This window comes from Schistocerca cancellata, chromosome 4 (genome assembly GCF_023864275.1).
Source record: "Schistocerca cancellata isolate TAMUIC-IGC-003103 chromosome 4, iqSchCanc2.1, whole genome shotgun sequence".
In the NCBI taxonomy this organism is placed as follows: Eukaryota; Metazoa; Arthropoda; class Insecta; order Orthoptera; family Acrididae; genus Schistocerca; species Schistocerca cancellata.
In genome coordinates this window covers 654,806,748-654,831,583 of record NC_064629.1, presented here as the reverse complement: position 1 = coordinate 654,831,583, position 24,836 = coordinate 654,806,748, and the positions used below count along the sequence as shown (strand labels likewise).

The following is a 24,836-nucleotide window of genomic DNA, read 5'->3' as shown; positions in this document are numbered from 1 at the left end:
TGTGACAGTGTGGTATTTGTACCTGTTTATATACTGTTTACATTTATTAAAACAAACTGTTCATGTTACTGCACATCTTATGCAAATGGAAAAAAACTGCAAAAATAATTTATTTGTAACATTTATCAGTACACTCACTAAAGTTTTGAGAGCATTCCAGATTTTACTTTGATCTTTTCTTTTTTTCAGTGTTGCATATGTCTCAAGATCAGGTGGCATGTCAAATGAACTTAACAACATAATATCAAAATCAACAAATGGTGTCCTGGAGGGTGTAGCTATTGGTGGAGATCGGTACCCAGGAACAAATTTTATGGACCACATATTGAGATACCAGGCTGATCCAGAGGTATAAAATGTTGTTTATGCAGCTGTCTTTAATTCCAAAAATTTAATGAATCATGGTTTTTTTCTGTGTCTGAAGGCCTGTATTATTTTTAGTGGATAAGACATATTTAAATCTTTCTGACACTATGTAAGAACTCTTCAAACATGGAAGTTCTCTCACTTCTGCTCCAATATTGAAAGACGTAGGACACTTTCTTATTGTGTTCATTTGCGTGCCTTGCTGTTGAAGTAGATATGATGCATGTTTTCAGTAGAAATGATGCATGTTTTCAGTTCTTTGTCTAAAATACTGTACGCCCACTTAAAATACTCAAGAGTACAGCATGTGGAAAAATGTTATCTCGGGAAAAAACAGATGACTTTGTTTGTATACATGTAGCTCTGATGTTGACATTGAATGAAGTGCTGGGGAAGTTAAGATATTTGACTCATATTCAGAAGGAGCATCTTTCAAAATCCCATCCATTCCCCCTTATTCAGGTTTTATATGGTTTCCTTAAATCTCTTCAAATAAATGCTGGGGTGTTTCTTTTATTGGTATGATGAATGGCAGTTAGCTCTAAATGTAGAAAAAATGTAAGTTAAAGCAGATGAGTGGGAAAAATAGACCCATAATGAGAATACAGCATTATTAGCATTCTACTTGACAGTGTCTCATTATTTAAATATCTGGGCACAACATTGTAGAGCTATATGAAATGGAACAAGCATGTACAGATTGTAGTAGGGAAGGTGAATGGTTGACTCTGGATTAGTGGGAGAATTTTTCCAAATTGTGAGTCATCTGTAAAGGATACAGCATATAGGACACTAGTGGGTCCTGTTCTCAAGTACTGCTAGTGTATTTGGGATGCTCACCAGGCCATATTAAAGGAAGACATCGAAGCAATTCAGAGGCAGGCTGCTAGATTTGTTACTAGTAGGTTTGTACAGCAAGCAATTTTTTACAGAGTTGCTTCAGAAACTAAAATGGGATTCCCAGGAGAGAAGGCAGTGTTCTTTTCAGGGAACACAACTGAGAAAATTTAGAGGACTGGCATTTGAAGCTGACTGCAGAATGATTATCCTGCCGTAAATGTACATTTTGCGCAAGGACTTCAAAGATAAGATAAAAGAAATTAGTGCTGATGTGGAGGCACATAGACAGTTATTTTTCCCTTACTCTGTTCGTGAGTGGAACAAGAAGGGAAATCACAGGGTATACGATGCCATGCTCTCTACAGTGGTTTGCAGTGAGTGTATGTTGATATGTAGATGTAGAATAGGCTACAACTGATTTTTTTCATCTCTTATTATCTCTGCATTGGCAGGAATTAAATTCTTATTTTTTCTTCCTTCCAAGTTAGAAGATGCAAGTAATTGGCTATGTTACTGAAACGTGTCGTTTATTTAACTTTTTCTTTCTCCCCCAATCTGTATTTACCTCTTATTTCATATCAAAGGAGTCTGCAAATGTGAGGAAAAAAGTGGCAATAAATTCAAAAACTTCATTTACCAGGGAGAAATGTGGTTATATATAAGATCATAGTGATTTTTAAAGGACAGATTTCTACTCATGCACTTCACACTGGGGGTTGTACAAAGTATATTCAAAGATTTTGCTGTAAATATGATTTACAAATTGGTTATTTTTTGTTTCCTTCAGTAGTATGATGACATAGCAACAGAAATTTTAGTGATCCCAGTTCTCCATTTACATTTTGAAAAGTTCACTTGCCACAGGTTCTTCAAGCACTTGCATGTTTAAGGCTGTCGCATCCACAGTAGCACTCAAAAGTACTTGTAGAAAGCATTAGTTACATTTACATAAAGATAAATGCTAGTGGACAATTGAAAAGTGTGTAGTTATAATCCATTTAGTACAAAACTACATTTAGTTTACACAAAGTTATCTTTCATCAAAACAGGAGTTACGAATGTTGCTCAAAAGTAATTTGTAGGTCTAGGTATGTAAGAATAAAACAAAACTATTTTAGAATCTGAGGAACAAATAAGTATTTTTCTTGCATCCCCATTTGCTTTGATCACAGCTGCACATCCATTTGGCACTGAACCCACAAGCTTTTGTAATAGGCCAAGTGGGAGTTTTGAGAAACCATTTGTCCAATAAGACAGCAGCAGACTGATCTCTATTTGAGTAGTTTCTATGACAAACATGTCAATCCATTGCATCCAAGAGGTGTTCTGTTGGATTTAGATCTGGGGTTTGGCTTGGCGATTCCAAAAGTTTGATTATTTCTGAAAAGATTTTTTTCTCCACTGACAGGAGTTGTGTTTTGAATCATTGTCAGCTGAAATATCGTATTACATGGCATATTCTTTCTCTCGTGTGGAACCATATTCTTCTCAAAAATGTCACTGTACAGCAAACTACCCATTTTGCCACCTATTTGGACTAGAGGACTTACCCCATGTCTAGAAAAACACCCCCACACCATGATGCTGCCACCGTTGAGCTTAATGGTTGGTACCTAGTACTTTTTGTTGCCTCTTAAGTTTCAAGTTCCTTTGCAAACTCTTTCCTGGCCTTTTTGTTTTTTTGAATTTGAGTGGTTGACTTGATACTTTACTATTTACGTCACCTGCTACTAGGTGGCATTTTACAGTAGAGAATTGTAGGTACAGTCCATGCTTCTGCTCCTGATCATCCCTAATTTGTCAAGCTGATTTTCTTGGATCAGCAACTGATTCACTACAAATTGTTATGTACTCCCACCTTGTTTTCCAGGATGACCTTACCTTGGCTTATTGGCTATTGTTCCTCCCTGATTTCACTGTTGACTGCACACACTTATTAGTTGTTGTGATATAACATAGTCTCTAGCAGCACTAGACTGCAAATTTCCCTTCTCCAAAGCATGCAAAGTGCTTGTCTCACATCAACCAAGTATTCTTTATGTTTTGGCCTGCTTCTAGTTGTCTCTAAAAATAAACAAACACTGTGTGAATGCCTAAGTAACAAAAGTTAGTGAATACTGTACCACCAAAGCAAATTTCAAAATACCTTTGAGCTAAAGGAATATATACTTATGTTGTTATTGTATGACCTTGCATGATTACTAGTTATGTAACGACAGGGGCATCAAGCTCTTCATGGAGTGACACAGTTACATGCATTGCTCTCTTGTGACTGCATGCAAACAGTACTGACACCATAACACTGCAACTACAAAATTGTTTTGAATGCTACTGTATACAGGATATGGATTATGTGCCACCACTGTGGAACAGAATGCCATTCTACCATGAGGACTTTTACCACACACTGCACTGTGGCTTACTAGGTAGAGTTGTGTGAGCTGTTGCAGAATAAAAACCAACATTACAGAAAAATTAATGCAACAGTAAATTACGAAAGTTATGAGAAGAGACAGGAAAGTTTTGCAAAAGTGATAATGCAAAAAATAATGCAAAATTATCAGTTTTTAGCAAAATAATGCAAAATCAGCAATTTTTATGTGATATTGCAAAATTTGTAATTTTGCCATATAAAAATCTCATAAATCTGAGGACAGCAGTTTACTAAGATTCTTAACCAATAGTTACTAATTGTTGAAACAGTATTTTGACTTGTAATCTCATCAATGCTGATGTTCGTGTATAATCTTACACTGACAGTTCATTTTCCATGTAATGAGCTTGGAGTTTGGCAAAAACGTATCATCGAATTTGGCAAAAAAAAAAAACTGCATTGAATTTGGCAAAAAATAACATTGAATTTGCCAAAAAATAATGAGTTTGGTGAAAAATAACCCTGAGCAAGGCAAAAAAGACACTGATTGTGCCAAAAAGTGATGCCAACTGTGCCAAAAAATTACACTCTCTGTACCAAAAAGTGACACTGACTAAAAACATTTTGGCAAAAAAATACACCAAAATGTCAAAAAAATACTAGATTTGGTAAATAAATATATCAAATTTGTCAAAAAGTAATATGAAATTTGTCAAAAAGTTAACGAACTTGCAAATATATTTATTAATTTGGAAAAATAATAATGTATCTGGAACAAAATAACATGGCTTTTGGCAAAAAAAAGGGGGGGAGGGGGGGTCGAATGTGGCAAGAAATATCACTGAATTGGGCTGTAAAATGAAACTGTTTTTTTCCCATCCCTAGTTAAAGAGTTTACCTTGTATCTACATATCATGTGTGTCTTATGAGGATGTTTTCTTCCCATGCCGATATGTTATAAATACAAAGTTTTGGCTTACATGTTGATGTATGAACCTATTAACAGAGCAACAAATCTCAGAAAGAGCACATTGAACAACATATCCACTGCTATGTTTATAGAGTCTTATGTTAACAAGCAAGCTGTAATAAGCAGTTACTTTTTAGGGTGCAAAATTTTGCTGACTATCCCTGTACACTGTAAAATGTTGGTTTGTGCCCAGGCACTGCTTAAAATAGCTTATTTTTGAAACTAATCAGAGTAAATACAATAAGGACAATATTGTGGAGCCAAAATGGAACACTGGTTATATGCTTCTCACATCATATTACCCAGTTTATGTAAAATACTGAAATAAGAATATTCATTATGGTGTGAGTTTTTTGTTATGTCAGCTTGCTTCCTATGTTTAGATTTCCATGGATGCTGCAAGTGAATTCCCATTGAAGGTTCTAATAGCTCACCACAATGATACTATTTTCTAACTGCCTGCAGTTCAATTTTTATTGGTGTTATTTTCATAACTTCTTGTGCATACAAATTTTCCTTACTACAGCCATATCAAATGAGAAGTAACATATGTTTCATGTTATTTATTTTGCCCATAGGTGAAAATGATTGTCCTATTGGGAGAAGTCGGTGGTGTAGAAGAATATGCAGTTTGTAAGGCCCTAAAAGATAAACGGATTACTAAACCACTTGTAGCATGGTGCATAGGCACATGTGCAGGTAAGAATGTAGTTTCTGATACTGTAGTTACTTTAGTCTCACCAAAGTGTATCTTGTTGTGTCAAACATTGCACATTTTCTATGCATTTATCAAAACTCATATAATGCCTTTTAGAGCAGGGGCAGTAAGAAAGTGGCTCAGACTGAATATCCCAGGAGTGTTGATTATTTGCCATAACTTCCTTCAAATGATTGCATGTTAACTGCTTTGTTGCATCACTTTCTTTTCAGATGTTACACTTGACACCCATAAGTTCAATTTGATATGATTTTTTTGTGAGTAAAATAGCTGGATTTCAATTTGCAGTCCATAATGTCAGTTTGTAAAAATATCTGTCTTTAAAAATTGATAAATAGCTTCTTCTTTTTTAATAAATGCCACTAGTCTCAGTGACAGGTAATAATTAAGAAAAAATGTCTAATTTAAAATAAATTATTTAGAGTGTTCATTAAGAAAATATACTGTGGTGGGTTTGTGTTGTGGCCTGTTCTGCAACTTGAATTGTCATTATATATTTAGGTTATACACATTTTGCTTTTATTTGTTGATGCATTGTCTTCAGTGTACATTATGTTTGTAATTAGCTTTCTTCAGTTATTTTACAATGTCTGTGGAATGCATTTCATTTTAGGCCTGCTCATTTGACCTGTTGATTTATGGGAAAGCTATAATTGCTATTGAGTCTATGCAAATGCTTTCACTTAAAGACAAGTTTCCAATATTGTACATATAAATCTTCACATAATTTAATGGGTCAAACTGATGGCCTTTAATGTAAACAAAATAGCAGATGTATTAGTTATATGATGTAAAATAATTAAAACACTATCTGTAGTGATAGTATACATTTGCAGATTGCTGACCACACAACTGAGAACCAGACAGGTTAGGCACACCTGGAAATCTTGAGAGACCATTGAAGATGTTTTGCTCAGTGACAACTGTAATGAAACACATGATAGTAGATGCATTGATGGAACCCAAATGAGTTAGGCAGTGTACTTATTTTACTGGTCTTACTGCAACATCAGATTTTTCTTACTTTTCAGTGTCCAATCAGTGTTTTATTGTCTTCCTAATAAAGTGTTTTATCTGATCACTGTTTCTCTGTTTGGCCTCATTATGTGCCACACAAGTGATGAGTATTGACCATCAACATAAAAATAATATAATTCCAGGTTGTCTCCTATTTTTCTCATTTCATTCTTCCTTGTCCTGTGGCTACTGATACTGGTAAACTCCACTTCTGTTGCTTGGTTTGTGCTTTTACCTCTGTCTTGAATATTGGAAAAAGCATATTACAGTTTTTTTTTTTTTAATTTTGTACTTCCTCTTCTTTCACATCCTATGATGAGTGAAGAAGTTTGATTCTTTCTGCAGTCTGTTGGTTGTTGTATGTCACAGAAGGATCTTCTTTGATACAATATTTCAAAGCTTTTGTAAATGTGAATTGATTCTAGCATAATTCCTCAGCAGTAAGATTTTGTTATCTCTCTCTTCTGATTTTTCAGGTCTGCTTTACTTGACATTCCACACTAATACATCACACTGGTGTATCAGATACTAAAACCTGGGAACCAAATTACATTCAAGGTCAATACACTTGTAACAACAAACAGTGATGTGCTATAGGCAGAAACAAAAGAAACAGTACATCAGAAACTGGATGCTTGCAATATTGGTTTCATTGCAATGTACTGACAATTGGGGCTGGCGTGCAAGATGATTCATTGCTCTTTTTGTTGCTATCATCTCTCACTCCATTTTGCTGGGACAGCTTCATACTTCTGCTTAGCCTTGCTGAATCGCCCAGCTCAGTGCTCATTGTTGTAGTGGTCAAGAGCTGATGTTTGCTTAAGCCACATTTTTGAGTTTGTGTGAGAGTTCATTCGAGTGCACATTTCTACATTTTTATGTTAGTTGATGAGACTGTTAGACATTGGTGGCTGATGACGTTTTGCTGTACTTTTTGTTCATTTTGAATATATTGGATTATACATTTGACCACACAGTGTTGTTATCAGGCCGGCCAGAGTGGCCGAGCGGTTAAAGGCGCTACAGTCTGGAACCGCACGACCGCTACGGTCGCAGGTTCGAATCCTGCCTCGGGCATGGATGTGTGTGATGTCCTTAGGTTAGTTAGGTTTAAGTAGTTCTAAGTTCTAGGGGACTTATGACCACAGCAGTTGAGTCCCATGGTGCTCAGAGCCATTTGAACCAATCTGTTGTTATCAGTTATACAGGGTGTTACAAAAAGGTACGGCCAAACTTTCAGGAAACATTCCTCACACACAAAGAAAGAAAATATGTTATGTGGACATGTGTCCGGAAACGCTTACTTTCCATGTTAGAGCTCAATTTATTACTTCTCTTCAAATCACATTAATCATGGAATGGAAACACACAGCAACAGAACGTACCAGTGGGACTTCAAATACTTTGTTACAGGAAATGTTCAAAATGTCCTCCGTTAGCGAGGATACATGCATCCACCCTCCGTCATGGAATCCCTGATGCGCTGATGCAGCCTTGGAGAATGGCGTGCTGTATCACAGCCGTCCACAATACGAGCACGAAGAGTCTCTACATTTGGTACCGGGGTTGCGTAGACAAGAGCTTTGAAATGCCCCCATAAATGAAAGTCAAGAGGGTTGAGGTCAGGAGAGCGTGGAGGCCATGGAATTGGTCCGCCTCTACCAATCCATCGATCTCCGAATCTGTTGTTGAGAAGTGTACGAACACTTCGACAGAAATGTGCAGGAGCTTCATAGTGCATGAACCTAACGTTGTGTCGTACTTGTAAAGGCACATGTTCTAGCAGCACAGGTAGAGTATCCCGTATGAAATCATGATAATGTGCTCCATTGAGCGTAGGTGGAAGAACAAACTAAAATGAGCTCTAACATGGAAATTAAGCGTTTGCAGACACATGTCCACATAACATCTTTTATTTATTTGTGTGTGATGAATGTTTCCTGAGAGTTTGGCCATACCTTTTTGTAACACCCTGTATAAAATGATATTTTTCTTCAAATGGCAACTACATGTTAGCATGTTTCATTCCTGTGTGCTGTGTGTATGTTGTTGTTTGTCCATATAATCTGTTGGTATTTTCACTTGTACTTATTTAGTGTTTACACTATGTGTACATGGTTTGCTTTATGCTGCTTGACAATGGTGCTGAGGTCAAAGCTGGTCCGTGGCAAATAAATTTGAATAGAATCAGCAGCTGTGAATAGAAAATGACAATTTTTAAACATTTTTAAGCAGTGAGAGATGATGATGATGAAGATGATGATGATGATATTGTTGGTAGTTGCCACGAAAATAATAAATTCAATCCAGCATTACAACTGGCAGTATTGTGACATCTCCAAATTTTATTATTGTTATGTTGCAGGTATGTTTACATCAGAGGTCCAGTTTGGTCATGCAGGATCATGTGCTAATTCAGATATGGAAACGGCTGTTGCAAAGAATAAGGCACTGAGTGAAGCTGGTGCTCATGTCCCACCATCATTTGATTCTTTTGGAGATGTAATTGCTGAAGTATATGAGTCATTAGTTGAAAGTGGTGTGATAGTTCCTGCTCCAGAGGTTCCACCACCTACGGTGCCAATGGACTACTCATGGGCAAGGGTAAGTGTTGCATTAGTAGTTTCTTTGTAATAATTTCACAGGTGGGCATTATAAGCATTGTAATTGTTTCTTAAAAGGTGAATACAGTTTCAAAGTTAAATACCAATCAACATGTTATATTGTCCCATTCTTTGGATGAGTAAATACACTCATAGTTTAAAGGAGCTGTTCAGTAACCGAGAGGCACATAATCAAGAAGTTGAATGTTATAAATGAGATTTTTAACACACATTCTTCTTCAACGCAAGAGGGTGGGGGAGGAAGCATGCAAGATTCTTTGGTAGCACTATGACTTGGACTGAGTGGTCGGATTTGATGTAGTACATGAGGTCAATGTGAATGTGAAGGAGCCACAGATAGAGAGGGAAAAACCAAGGAGAGGAACAGAGCACAGGAATGTGGCTGCAGAGAACATTCATTCCTGAGCAGGACATGTTGGGCACTGGTGCAGCAAATTAGAGGTTGATGCAGACATTGTGGAATATCTGAGTTATCAAAATGTAAATTGCCATCCATGATCTTTGACACTCTCCTGTGCTATAAGTAGATCAATAATCTAACAACTTGATTATATCTTTATATAGTTATATCCACCACTGAATGAATGTAGGAAAATACAAGGCAATTCTTAACAAGGATATGTGTCATTGCCTCTTTCATTCCACTGAAACCTGAAACATGCCTAACCTGTGTGATAAACTCACTACCAACTATTTTTTTTTAAATAGTTAATGAAATGACTGTGGGATTTTAGTTCTGTACCTTCACTTAAAAGAGTGCAGTTTGCTTGTCACTCTTTATGCCTTCAAACGGCATGTGTGTGTGTGTGTGTGTGTGTGTGTGTGTGTGTGTGTGTGTGTTTTGCAAAATTGCATTATTTGGTGAAAAATTATACCAAAGTCTGTATGATACTTTGAAAGTATGTTTTCTATTGTATGTGTTACAGCATTCAGGAAACTTATATTCAATGTTCCATGAAACATGAAAATAACTTGAGTAATGAACTGGGCTGTGTATGGGAAACAAGCATAATATGAAGTGTACCTAATAACCTGTGTGAGAAGGTACATTAAACATTGGTTTGCTTTTGTACAACACAGCTGTCTTCTTTGTGGAGGAGAGGTGAAAATAACCTTGAGACACCACATCCTTCATAAAACATTAAGGAAATAATAACTGAATATTTTAAAGGCTTGTCATAAAATATGCAAAGAGAAAGTGGTTGAAAATAACTGTGTGATGGATTGTGCCATTTAAGACATAATTGCGACTGGCACTAGCATAAAATACACAAAAGCTGCAAAAACAAGAGCAGTTAAAAGTTAATATTAATTTTCAGATACTGGAAAATAAATGTTCAGTGTAGGTAACACAGGATTCTCTCTTTCTCTGCTTTTGCTTCTCTGCCAATGAGTGGAACTCAAACAGTCCCATGGTGTGTATTGATTTATTTCCTCCTCCTCCTCCTCCTCCTCCTCCTCCTCCTCCTCCTGCTGCCTTTCTCCTTGTTAATGTGAAAGGTGTCAACACTTACATTCATCAGGTAATAGTAGACTGGAGGCTGTGTGCATCTTCTAACTATCTTCATTAATAGCAATTGTTGAAATATTGGTTTGCATTTTGAGAATTAGGCCTCTGAATATAAATTAAAACCCTTGCCCTCCAACACTTGAAAGAGCATTCCAGACACCACCTTCATAAATTGTCCAAACCTTCAGTTGACATCCTTCTCACATTTCATAGCACCACTACCTGCCACCTGTTATCCTACCCACAGTGAACCCCTTGTCAAACCCTCATAACACCCAGACCATGCCTAGCGGACCTTTTCAGTTTGCCACATCCACAAAAACTCCCTTCCAGCGCTTCACAAAATTTAGAACCCTAACAAACTCAAGCTGTTGCTAACATGTCCACCAAAAACCTCAGTTCCATAGAAGTTTCAATCCTGCCAAAGCCTAAAAGCTCTGCTATAGTGATAACATCCTAGATGTCCAGTACGACCTCCAATCCATACTGAAGTCCTTAGGCCCAATGCAGAACCTCTTCCCTGAGTCCATCTCCCTCTTCATTCTTGTGACACCCTGTACACTCACCTTCTACATGTTCTCCAAATTCCACATACCCTACAATCCTGGAAGCCATGTTGTAGCTGGTTAATGTGTTCCTACTAAAAGAATTTCCACTCTTGTTGATCAACACCTTCAACCACTGACCCAAAATGTAGCCTGACACATCGAAGATACTTACCACTTCCTTCACTGACTTGTCACCATTCCCACCCCTTTACCTCCTGCATTCCTACTTGTCACTGTTGATTCCATCTCCCTATACACCAACATCCTTCTTGTCAATGACCTTGCCACTATCAGACACTATGTCTCCAAATGTCCTTCAGACTCCAAACCCACTATTTTATTCCTCATACACCTTACCACCTATATTCTGACTCACAGCTACTTTGCCTGTGAGCGGAAGGTCGGAAGGTATATAAACAAATCCACAGCACACCCACGGACACCCACATGGCACCCTCCTATGCCAAACTTTTTGTGGGCCGTCTAGAGGAAATGTTTGTATCTTCCCAAAAACCCAAACCCCTTGTCTAGTTCAGGTTTATTGATAATAGGTTCATGATCTGGACTCGGGGCCAAGACACCTTGTACTCATTCTTCCACAATCGCAACAGCTTCTCTCCCATCCGTTTCACCTGGTCCTCCTCAACTCAATGTACCACCTTCTTGGACATAGACCTCAACCTCTCTGATGGCTCCATCTACATCTCTGTCCACATTAAACCCACTAACCACCAACTTCATGATAACTGTAATCCCTTCTATGCCAAAAAATCTCCCCCATACAGTCTGGTCATCCACGGGTGGTGTATCTGCAGTGACGAGAACTCCCTTGCGCAGTAGGCTCAAGGTCTCACGAGGGCCTTCACAGACAGGCACTGCTCCCAAAACCCAGTCTGCAAACAGATTTCCCATGCCGTATCCTGACACCACCCCCAAGAATTAACTACCAAAGGAAGGCTTAGACTTTCTATCATCATGCCTTGAAATTAGGGACATCATACTAAAGATTCTTTTCAACCATCTTGAAGTGGCATTCTGTCACCCACCCAAACTTCACAACATCCTGGTCCATCCGTATGCCACTCCCACTCCCAACTTCTTGCCACAGGGATCATATATGTGTGGAAGATACAGGTAAGTGGCTACTTCACAGTCTGGGCCATCGGGACCCTCCCCTCCACCACCTTCTCTGAATTATGCAGATAGGAGTTCTGCTTGCAACACATCCTTTGCCTCTGTAACCCTTCTGGCCTTAATCTCTGTTAACCCATTGTCCCCGCATCCTCCACCCAACAGTTTCCCTTCTTCCATCCTGTCACCCCCTCCCAGTCCACATCTCCCTCTACCGAAATACAATCCTGACATTGTCTGTCTTGCTGGCACACTGTAGGGGCATGTGCATTTGCATCTCTCTCTCTCTCTCTCTCTCTCTCTCTCTCTCCCTCCCTCCCTCCCTCCCTCCCTCCCTCCCTCCCTCCCTCCCTCCCTCCCTCCCTCCCCCCCCCCCCTGTGTGTGTGTGTGTGTGTGTGTGTGTGTGTGTGTGTGTGTGTGTGTGTGTGTGTGTGTGTGTGTGTGTGTGTGTGTGTGTGTGTGGAGGGGGGGGGGTTGACATACTGTTGGTTCTTATGCAGTCATAACCATTTCTCTTTCCTCTTCCCCCTTGCTAGTATGTTTCCAGGCGGATGATGATGATGATGATGATAATAATTAGTGTTATAGTTATGCCTTTTTACCCAGACATTAGTTATAAATTATTACAGAAGAGAATAAATTCTTGATTGTATATAATGCCATACCTTTAATAAGGTTTGTTTCTCTCTTTCTCATTTTATAGGAATTAGGACTTATAAGAAAACCAGCCTCTTTCATGACAAGCATATGTGATGAGAGGGGCCAGGAGCTGATCTACGCAGGAATGCCAATCAGCAGTGTAAGTTATCTTCCAAAACACACTATTCTTTTAACTATTGTGTTTCAGTATATGTTGTCTCTCTATGATTTTCTTTTTATATCACAGCAAACCTTGAGTGTAGAGAACTATAGGGAAAATGCTTGTCACTATCTCAGCTTGGTGACTTTATTAATGAAGTGCTGAGCCCTGTACTTGGTTTTGTGAATCCGGGAAATCACCAGTTCAGAATGACTTTTTATGTAACAGTAAAATGAAGTTCAGCATTCCCAGTCCTTACTAAATTTGAGTATTTTGTTGGAAAAGATTTAAAATGAGTTTTGTAGAGGGACATTTGGCTGTGCAACATTTTACCCACTGGGTGAATGGAGATCATTTGGTTATCTGCACAGGTTGTTGGGGTCATTGTGACTGAAAAGATATGCTCGTTACTCAGTGATTCTGTTACACTGTTTTGTTAGGAAAAATGATGTCACTGTAGGAAGTGTGTTCCCCATCATGGCTGTCAGTAAAGGATCCCTATGTGTTGTCTTTACTTTGTTTTAGACTTCTCATTTTGAAAATACTCTCCAAGCCTTACTATTACACATTGACAATATTACAACAGATATATGGGTGCCTAAGGTTGGACTTCGGAAATAGTTTAATGTTTTAATAAGTAAAAACAAATTTGCACCAACTTTAACTACTCACATCTGCTTGCTTTTGAATTTTCCAGAATTGTGTTCTATGTTCATACTCTTATTTTAAAAGTCATGTGAGACTATTAGGTCTCTTATTTGAGTACCTGAGTTAGGAGATATGATAAATCCCAGTTTCACTAACCTGTCAGTTGATCCATGGCTAATTATAGCTATGTATCAATAGTTATTAGATTTTCATTTAAAGATTTTTGTCACTATTTTGAAGGCTTGATTGGTTGGACAGAAGTGACTGATTAAAGTATGTTATCAAATATTAACTTCTCATTTCACAGTTAACCTTCCAGTTTGTCAGTTACATCACCACCAGTCTTCAGTACCATTAGTTATATTGTTACACTGTTGACTTTCCAACAATCATGCATGAATAAGGGGCCTATCAGAGAAGGAAATCTGAAGTCAAAAGGTGCTCTTTACTGTCAACTGAAGTATAATGGCCAGTTGTAGTTCTGCAGGTTGGAAGCTTGTAGGGAGCACATTGTGACACATTGCAATATTTACTTCCTCGTACATCTCTGCTGAGGAGAAAGATCTTGTGTCATTGGGAGAATAATTACAAAAAGTTATTTGTGAAGTGACTTAATCGGCTTCAATGAACCTCATCCAGCCATCAAAAGGAAAGATCTTGCATTTACTTGGCTAAGGGATGACCATTGGAGAACTACATATGGCTCAACTTCGTTTGGACAACCAGAGTGCAGCAATTGTGTTGCACTGTACATGTGCATCTCACTTTTTTTTCATCGTACTCTGATATGACTGCAGACTTGTTTCTAGTTACAGATTTGCCATCCAGTTTATGTGATGGTGGGACTAAGGTGAATGTATTTGCAGTTTAGTGTGATATCTAAATTGATAGGGAAAAGGTGTTCTAGTAGGTCTATCATATAAAATGTGTTGTATTAATTTAATACATCTATTTGTGTTGTCCTGTCAGAGTTTGCTCTCTCTCACAAAAGAGCTCATTACTGGTGACAGGCTGTTAATCCCTAATATTCTGTCATTTTCAGACCTAACATTTGTTTTTTATGGTAACTTCACTACTTGGAGTATATAGGAGCTGTATGAAATAATCTAATCACTGTTGGTATATTTCCAGGTTCTGAAGCAAAATTTGGGAATTGGTGGAGTGATATCTCTGTTGTGGTTTCAACGATGTTTACCAGCATATGTGTGCAAGTACTTTGAAATGTGTCTGATGATAACAGCTGATCATGGACCAGCAGTTTCTGGTGCTCACAACACCATTGTCTGTGCTCGTGCTGGTAAAGATTTGGTATCGTCTGTTGTTTCTGGACTCTTGACCATTGTACGTATAGTATTTTTTTCTTTTATACTCTTACATTTTATTGATTACATTATCTAGAATATTAGTATTATTGGTTACATTGAGGTTGCCATTTACTCATTCACTTAGACAGTTGCAAATACTTTTCTCATTAGATATAGTACGCTACGTGTGGAAATTTCAAGGGTGTTGAGAGATTGTTAATATGTAGTCAGTGATAAACTATATTTTGTATCATTAACTGTCTCTAATATATGAATTACATCTACATCTACATACATACTGCACAAGCCACTCTACAGTGCGTGGTGGAGGGTACAGTGTACTGCTACTAGTCATTTCCATCCCTATTCCACTTGCAAATAAGGCAGGGGAAAAACAACTACCTAAAAGCTTCCATATTGGCTTCCGTCCAGGGATTCCCATTTGAGTTCACAAAGCATCTTCATAATCCTTGCATAATGATTGAACGTACCTGTAACAAATCTAGTAGCATGCCTCTGAATTTTTTCAACCTGGTAGGGATCCTAGTACTCAAGAATGGGTCGCACTAGTGTTCTATATGCTGTCTCCTTTATGGATTAGCTACACTTTGCCCAAGTTCTCCCAATAAAATAAATTCAAGCATTTGCCTTCCCTACTACCAACCTGGCATACTCACTCCATTTCATATCGCTTTACAACATTATCCCTAGTTATTTAATCAGTGTGACTAAGAAGCAGCCTACTAATGCTGTATTAGAACATTATGAATTTATTTTTCTGCCTCATCCTCATTAACTTTTATTTTTCTACATTTAGAGCAAGCCGCCATTCATCACACCAACTAGAAATTCTGTCAGAGTCATCTTGTATACTCCTACAGTCACACAGTGATGACACCTCCACATAGAAGTAGAGGACAAGATACAGGGTTCTGTTACTTAAAAAGTCTTCAAGCCGCTCACATGTCTTGGAATCTTGGACCTTCAGCAGTCTGCAGTAGGGCATCATGTCAACTCTTTCCATAAATCTGGGAGTATGGAACCTGTTTGTTGCCCTAAATCCATGGTTTGTAGGATATCATGTGAAATAAGGGCAAGCTGAGTTTCACATGATCAATAATTTTTAAATATGTGTGGGTCTGGACAGAAGCTTTTCTACCTTGAGGAAATTCACTGTATGTAAACTGAGATTGTGTTAAAGAATTCTACAGCAAACTGGTGTTAAGGGTATTGGTCTGTAATTATGAGGGTCCGTTCTTTTACCTTTCTTATATGCAGAAGTCACCTGCCTTTTTTCCCACTCACTTGGCACTTTTCTCTGTGTGAGAGATTTGCAATAGCTTTGAGCTAAGTAAGGGGCCAGTGCTGCAGAGTACTATCTGTACTCTGCTCCAGCTGCCCAGAAGAATGTGGAAAATAAAGCAGGATGACTGTGCAACCATCCTGTACATTGACCCCTGGTCTGATGAGTCACTGGCATGTTGATACATTGTCTCATATCTGTCATTGTGGCTATCCTTGGCAGCAAATATTGCAAGATGGAGGGGAAAGTGGGTCAATCCCATTCCTGACATATAAACAAATGAGTGACTTAGCATCCACACGCAAGAAAAAATCAAAACGTGCGCAGTGCAGCAACAGTGAAAATTTTGATGCTTCACAAAATTGAAGGAACATAGCCATCATCACTGAATTTTTATTCTGTGAACTGTGTGAGCTTGAGAAAATTCTTAACAGGCTCCAATTCTTGGTTTCTTGATGTTCCTTCCACAAATTTATTAAAAAAAAAAAAGTCTGCAGCAGAAGGAATCTTATTGACTTCACAAGGCATTTGTGTTTAGAGTCTTGTGTAATGACAAGTATTTGTTTTCCTCCATTTACCTCCATTACTCTACAGTTATATATCAAGGTCTGTCATGAGTAAAATATTTTCACAACAGTCAGTTTTGGGTGGGGTTGTTTCTGCTGGCAATCAAAAACGAATGTCTTATAAATGTTAAGTTGTGGAAGATTTCTCTTTCAGTAGACATTAAGTTTTGCAAAAATTTGCACTATTTCATGCATATTTAATTTGGTTCATGTTGGTTTTGTTAAATTTTAACATTTGCAATCGATTCCTTTGATTCTAAAATATGTTAGTTCATATAACTCAAAATCAAAAATTTTCTAGATGTTTAGTTTTGCAGTTATGGCCCTCAGTTCCATTATGGAAACCAGGCTGGGATCGTTCTGACTCCCAACAGCTTTTGGAGCAAAGCCTGTACCAGCTTTTTGGGTAAGACTCTAGACCACGTGGTCAAGTGCCACTTGATTGATCTGGCTCCTTAAATCCTGAGGTCACCTGTGCTGCTCCCAGTGCAGTTTCAGGCACTGCTGTTCTGCCAATAACAACTTAATTCTTCTGAGACAGCACTACAGGATTCCTTCTTCCACCAAAACCATTTGATTGGTGTGTTTTTTGACATTGAAAAAGCATACACCACCACTTAGAGGTACATCATCCTTCACCAATTTCATCAATGGGGACCATGTGGATGTCTGCCACTTCTTATTCAATCCTTCTTCGAGGACCAGTGCTTTTGCTATTATGTTGGTGATGCCTTGTCCGACTGCTGTGTTCCTGAGAATGGGTTCCCTCAGAGCAGTGTATTCTCTGTCACCTTGTTCGCAGTTAGTCTCAATGACACCTTGTCAACAGGTAGGAGCCCTGTTAAATGTTCTTTGTTTATGGATGACTTCACAATCTTCTACTCTTCCTCCTATCTTACAACAAAAATGGGTCAACTACAGATGACCATCAGGAAGCTTGGGGTAATGAAACTGGTTTTAGGTTCTCACCAAGGAGACTAGGTGTGTCAGTTTTAACTGAACTCAACAAAGTTTTAACCAACTAGAGCCCACAGTGGAGACAATATTTTTCATTTTAAGAACACTGCGCCCTTTTTGGCCTTCTATTTGACTTGAAATTAACCTGACATCCGCACCTCAAAGACCTTAAACAAAGGGCTTCAAATCATTGAATATTCGGAAATGCCTAGCAGAAAGGTGAGGGGAGTTGACAGGTCTCACCACCTACAGTTTTATAGGGCATTTGTTAGATCTCAGTTAGATTATGGCAGTGTGGTTTATGGATTGGCCCATATTTCCTCCTTCAAGGTGTTAGATGCTGTCCACTATGAGGATATTCAGATATCAACTGGAGCAGGCCAGTTCAGAGTCTGTGCAGAGTCAGGTGAACCACAACTCTGGATTCAGCAGTGCCTCCTTCTGGCTCAACAGCCTCTGGAAATGTTAGCATTGCCTCAGTCATTGGCATTTAGTGCAGCAATGCACCCCAACTTTGAGCAGCTATTTAGCAATTGCACACCCCCACACAACCAAGTCATCCAGGGCACATGCTACTGACTGACTGACAATTATTAGTATTTCAGACCTCCGAATGCATAACCAGGGATGCAACAAATTGCCACCTTGGTGTCTTCGGAGTCCCAAAGTGACTCCAGAATATGTTTTTGCAACTCTGTTTTCTTTTTAAGTATTACCACAGTGTTTTCATTGTTTACACATTTGGATCCCAGCTAGAAAATGCTCTCAGTTGTTCAGCTGTTTTTCCTACATGATTTTCCATGTAGGCCTTCTGGAACAATTTACAAATTATGATGCAAATTTATATATGATGTTAGGATGCCACTGGAATGAATTCAAAGATATTATAGTGCAAGGTTTGTCATCTGTTATGATTCACTCGGTGCTCTACAAGCAGTCCATCAAATGTACATGGTAAACCAGTTGAGTCAGCCCATCCATGACTCTGTACAGTGGCTCCAACACCATGACAAGAAGGTGAACTTTTCCTGGGCTCATGGACTCATTGGGACACAGGGAAATGATATAATTGACAAAGCAGCTAAAGAAGATTGTCGGGATGGTGTTGCACATTGATGTGCCATCCCGTTGTGTGCTGTCATCGCATTATCTGACAGACAAAACGTGCATCAGTGGGAAACTGAATGGTTGAAGATGACAGAAAACAAACTATGGTCACTCAAATCAACCACACAGATGTGGCAGACTTCATACCAACCTCACCAGTGGCAGGAAGTGCTGCTCACCAGATTGCACATAGGTCATTGCCCTTCAACTCACATTTTTTCCTCCTCCAGTAGGAGGATCCATCACTCTGTAAAGTTTGTGGTATGCAACTCTCAGTTCAGCATGTTTTGGCTATGTGTGTCTTATATTCTTACATCATGGCAGCCCTCGATTTGGCTGGAGATCTGCCCACCATCCTCGCTGACACTGACACCAGTGTTACACCAATTCTGAAATAATAATGATGATAATTGTATGAAAACATGTCTCTTTACTTTATGAGTACTAAAGTTTATCAAATTCAGGCGAAAAATTGTTGCTTTGAAGGTTTAACACTGCGTACAATTTTACTGTTTCTTGATTTTGTGAGAAACACACTGCCCAACAATGCCTTGACCATGTGTGTATCAACAGTTACATTTATTCCCATTTCGTACTACAGTTTGCCATTGCCGGACTGCTTTTCTGAATTAGCCTTTCACATTATGACTGTCCATGGTAGCTTTATATAACTGTTCTAATGATTTATGTTCTGCCATCAGAAGGCACTGACTGAGAATGACAATACTATTTTGTACGCTAATGTAATATGTAATTATACATACCTTCTGTGAATAAACCATATCATTACTCACTGTTACTCCCCCATTTGACAAAATACATACGGATTCATAATCCATCACCTTGGCAAACTGTTTAAGTAATTTTAGTGCGACACAACTATACATGACCACTCCGCATGAAACCCAAATGATAACTCTGCCCTCCCATTCTGGTATGTGACCAGTAGCACTTGAGCATTGTTGAATGTAAGATAGGAAGACAATGCCCTTGCAAGACAAAGGCACGCTCAGCTTTGAAAGATCCTGAGAACCAGCGGTGCATACAGGGTACGGTTTACCACATCGTACCACTTTCAGCAGCAGAACCCCTTAAGAGTTCAGCTGCTGAGGTATCAGGACAAGAAATTACAGGTGTTCACGTACCTGTAGAAGAATATTTCTTTCAAAGAATAATTGCTAATTTCCAATAATCTTATTGAGAATATTTCCATTGTAGTTGTGTTGGTTGCTACCTACATTATGTTGACTTACTTTCGCACAGTATTGAATAATATAAAAGTGGGTTTTCAGAAATAATTTTGAACAAGTTCATTAATTACCAATTTATTCATTTTTGCCTGTGTCTTGTCCTCCTCAACTATTATGCTGGCATTTCAGTTTTAAATTTTTAAATTCATGGTTGTCTTAATTGAATTAGATGTACTTATTATAATTTACTGGCATCAACTCTTCTGAGTAACCACAAAAACCTGTATCTTGTTACAAAAGTAATGCATCTAACAGTCACCTGTTGATGTCAAGTGACCAAGATGGGCATTAAGTGACTATTTGAGTTGCTGCATTCATAACATGATACTGTTTCTGATTATGACTCATAAGAGTCAAAACTGACAAACTGTTGTAAATCCATCCATTGTTCTCAAGACAATCATGAATAAAAAAGGAATTTCCAAAGTAGACCATGGACTCAAATCTGACAATGTGAAATCTCATTGAATTCAAGTTGAGGCGTGAAAAGTATGTGGTAGATGATTTGTTATACATTGTTTACCACATAATGTGTTCACTCTAAAATTTCATAAACAGATCAAGACACTGTAACAAGAAATGGTAATGTGCAAATGAGGAAGAAAATACATGTAACAAGAGACCTATTAAATCAGTTAATTTATTAATGGAAAAACTTCCCTATTTCAATTACTAACAAGAGATCTGCAAAAGATGAGTACAGTGATACATTCCTTGCCTGTGGTCTGAGTGAAACGTTTTGTAAGAATGCAAATTTTAAATCTAAGTTTGGTACCACAAAGGCTTTCTCTGTTGTCTGAGGTTTAATCTGCCAAAACGGGTGAAACTCTGCTGTTTAATACATTATTTTGAACAGCTATTTGTCACATTTTAGAGGTGTATACATCACATGAAACATCCGGCATTTCACTTTTTCCCTTCGTCAGCTCTGTTATATTGTCTTTTGAGCTTAAGAATGCCTGGAAAGTATTGAACTTAACTTCCTTATGTAGCAGAGTATCATGCATTGATGATGATGTAACCATATATTCACATCAAAGAAATATCTAGCCTTGCTTAAATGCAGTGGAAATCCAAGATGGTGTATAAATATGTATTTGAGGATAGATCATGCTGTCCAAATACAAGAGGAGTTGAGCAGCAGATAGGAACATACATGTAGAATATGATTATTAAGAGCTGATCTTATGGACTAAATCTTTCTTGTGCAAGATATGGTTGAAAGACGGAGGTACATCATGGATTATGTACATGCTTGCAGGGAGGGGGGGGGGGGTGATGTCATTTGCACAATTTGGCGAGGTATGGGGTAGGAGAAATGCTAAGACAAGAGTATAAAATATAAAGAGTGACTGCTAATGTGATTGAAGCCAGTGGGAGGAAATATGATTATGGATGTTGGGGTAAAATTAAGAAGAGCTCTAGATAGTAGTAGTAGTAGTAGTAGTAGTAGTAGTAGTTGTTGTTGTTGTTGTTGTTGTTGTTGTCATTCATTCTGGAGAAGACTGAATACTTTCTCACTATGTGTAACATTGTACTGTGGTTGCAGTGAAGTTAATACATGATGTGTGTGCTTCCATAGGTAGCACTACTTATGGTTGGTTAGGAAATGTTCCATTGTATGACTGGGTGGGAAAAGGCAGTAGGGATGATTATAACAAATTCAGGACATGATCAGAGCCCTTGTGGAAAATGTGACTTACTTGTTGCAGTTGTGGACAGAATTGTGTGCAAAGGAACTATTCCATTGTGACTGGTCAGGAAATGTATCTCATATTTCTTCCATAGGTGTCTCATCAGTGACACTAATCTCATGACAGTAGACAGGACCACTATCTGCAAACTGAACCAACCAGATCATCCTTTCTGCACACAAAGACTCCATCATTGACTCTATGAACCATAATGAGTATCTGACAGAGGGCCTCTGCCATATTTCAGACATACAGGGGGTGGACAAAAATATGGAAACATTGTGAGAAATGCATGCTTGAACATAAATGCAGATGTTAGGCAAGCCTGCAGGCTGCACTGTAGTACTAGACCATGAGCAGCATCTGTGCAGTGTCTTCAACACATTGTAAGTGTCAGTCATGGGGAAATTGTTGGTGCTCGTATGCTGGATGCTTCCATAACCAAGGTAGCCAAAGTGTTTGATGTTTTAAGAAGCCCTGTACCAAAGATTTGTACCACATACAGGGAAACTGGAACTACAACATCCCCTAAGTCACAACTCAGATAAAAGTGCATGGTGAATGATTATGATGGATCGTCACTAAAGAGTATTGCAGCAAAAAATAAGAGGGTGACAGCTGCAAAGGCCACTGCAGAACTGAATGTCACACTCGCAAACGCTTTCAGCACCAAAACAACATGAAGGTAGCTTGATAAGCAGGGAATTGCAGAGCAAACAGGAATTCCAAAACCAGTCATCAATAATGCAAATGCTTATGACATGAAAACATGGTGCCAAAACCATAAAACCTGGTCTATGGATGTATGGAAGAAAGTAATTTGGTCAGATGTGTTTAGTTTCACACTGTTTCTAACATCTAGCTGAGTTTACATCCCAAGAGTGAAACATGGCAGGGGTTTGATGATGACTTGAGCAGCCATCTCTTTATATTAATTGGCCCTTGGGTTACTCTATAAGGTTGCATTACTGCCAAGGTTTATGCGACCATTTTGGCTGGCCAGGTCCATCCCATGGTACAGTGTTTGTTCCCTAATGGTAATGCTGTGTTCCAGGATGACAGTGGTCCCTGTTCACACAGCTTGTGTTATCGAGGACTGGTCTTGTGAGCATGAGAATGGATTTTCGCATCTCCCTTGACCACCACAGTCACTGGCTCTCAATATTATTGAGCCTTAGGGTCTACTTTGGAGAGAAGAGTGTGTGGTTGCTATCCACCTGCCTCCTTTTTATCTTAACTTTCCTGTATATTACGAGAATAATGCTATAAGATTCCCCTGAAAACTGCACAGGACCTGAATTTATCCATTCTGAGAAGACTGGAAGTTGTTTTGAATGCCAACAGTATTCATACAACATATTAGGCATGGTAAGCTCATTTCTTCAGGATCCCTGCCCCTTCCTCCAGCACCAGATTTTTGTTATACAGATGGTAACTCTCCCTGCGCCCTGCAACATATCCTTTTTTCTTGCAATTTTCATCTCCTGAAACTCCAGTAGTCTCTGTCCTTCACCTCTCTCCACTCTCTCTCCCAGCACATTCTGCCGTCCTCATTAAACCAACCTCTCATCTCGCCCCCCCCCCCCCCCCCCCACAGTCACCTTTCTTCCCTCTTTCCAGCTCCCCGTATCATTCTTTCTGATTTTTGGAAAGTGATGCAGGCCTTTTACAATTTGTATTAAAGATTTTGATGAAATATTCTTTTGTTGTTTTTTTTTCTCGTGATCCATGTAATCCTCAATAACATTGACCAATGTTCTTTTTTGTTCTAGGGAGACAGATTTGGAGGTGCCTTAGATGGGGCCGCTAGACAGTTCAGTGAAGCATATGACACTGGTCTTATTCCCATGGAATTTGTTAATTCTATGAGGAGTAAAGGTCAACTGATAATGGGTATTGGACACCGAGTGAAATCGGTATGTAATTTGCTTTGATCAAAAATAATTTGTACTTATGTTACTTACTAGCTTTCATAATTAATATATTTGAATGTCTTAAATATGGTAACGGGCTTTGACTAAACGCCATGAACTTATTTTTAGTGCTTGGCCTTGTCCCCCCACCTAGTTTCACAAAAATAATGATTTCTTAATTGGGCAGCCAGTTGACTGGCACCTGCTGATTGGTTATTTTCCCTCCTTTTTTTCCTCCAATAAGAGAAGAAAACCATTTCTCTGTGAAGTTCTACATTCATAATTTGGATGATATTGATATAGGCTATTTAACTGTAGATATGTCTTAACTTATCATCTTACTTAAATAGCACATAAAAATGATAGGTTTTGATGTAAAGTAGAAGATGTGTGCTGATATATGTGCTATTGGGAGGAGCTGGAGCCTTAAACATTTACTTGTTGTTTTAATGGATGACTCGGTATTGTCTATTATACAGATTTCAAGTATTGTTTATGGTCTGCGTTATTGTTATTGAACTGTCAATAGTTAGGTGGGAGGCAGCGGTTTATACTAGTGCAGCAGAAATGTAAACTCATACATTTATGTCCTTTTCCACGAAATCTTTATGTTTTCTATGGATCACCAGTTTCCTCGAAATGTGCCGGATGTGTCATTTTGTGAAGTGTTGCTTATACCTCTCTCTCAGACATTCTATTCCTATGGGTAGATTTTCACTGTGTTTTATAGCTATGTATTTCACTCCTTTCTTGCTAAAATTTGGACACTTAGATGGTAGTGTAGATTGCTTTTCCTTTTAGCATTGCATTTGTGGTTGTAATTATTCAGTTAATTGTTGTCAACAAATTTTATCATGGAGTAAATATGCAGTGAAACTGCAGTTAATACACTATGTGATCAAAAGTATCTGGACACCTCTATGTAATGTGGAATTGACCAGTAGATGTCATAAAAGGAGGACCTGTGCTAGTATAAAAGGCGGTGATGAGTATTTTGTTGTCAGTAGAGAACCAGTAACAACAGAATGGTTCAGTCAGGAGAGCTCAGTGACTTTGAACATAGACTAGTCATTGGATGCCACCTGAGTAACCAATCGACCAGGGGCATTTCAACTCTTCTGAATGTTCCCAAACTGACTGTTGGTCATGTGATTGAGAACAGGAAACGCGAAGGGCTAGCCTCTGCTAAACTCAGA

At 38.5% G+C, this 24,836-nt stretch overlaps 1 protein-coding gene across 6 annotated transcripts in view; it reads left to right on the top strand.

Moving 5' to 3' along the window:
• Positions 1-24,836, top strand: part of LOC126183358 (ATP-citrate synthase) — a 167,834-nt gene that overhangs the window by 131,572 nt on the left and 11,426 nt on the right. For all 6 annotated transcript variants that reach the window (XM_049925269.1, XM_049925271.1, XM_049925270.1 and 3 more), the window contains exons 13-18: positions 190-349; positions 5,129-5,249; positions 8,651-8,889; positions 12,803-12,898; positions 14,678-14,887; positions 23,500-23,643. In XM_049925269.1, the coding sequence (XP_049781226.1) occupies positions 190-349; positions 5,129-5,249; positions 8,651-8,889; positions 12,803-12,898; positions 14,678-14,887; positions 23,500-23,643 (970 nt within the window). The remainder of the gene's footprint in view (positions 1-189; positions 350-5,128; positions 5,250-8,650; positions 8,890-12,802; positions 12,899-14,677; positions 14,888-23,499; positions 23,644-24,836) is intronic.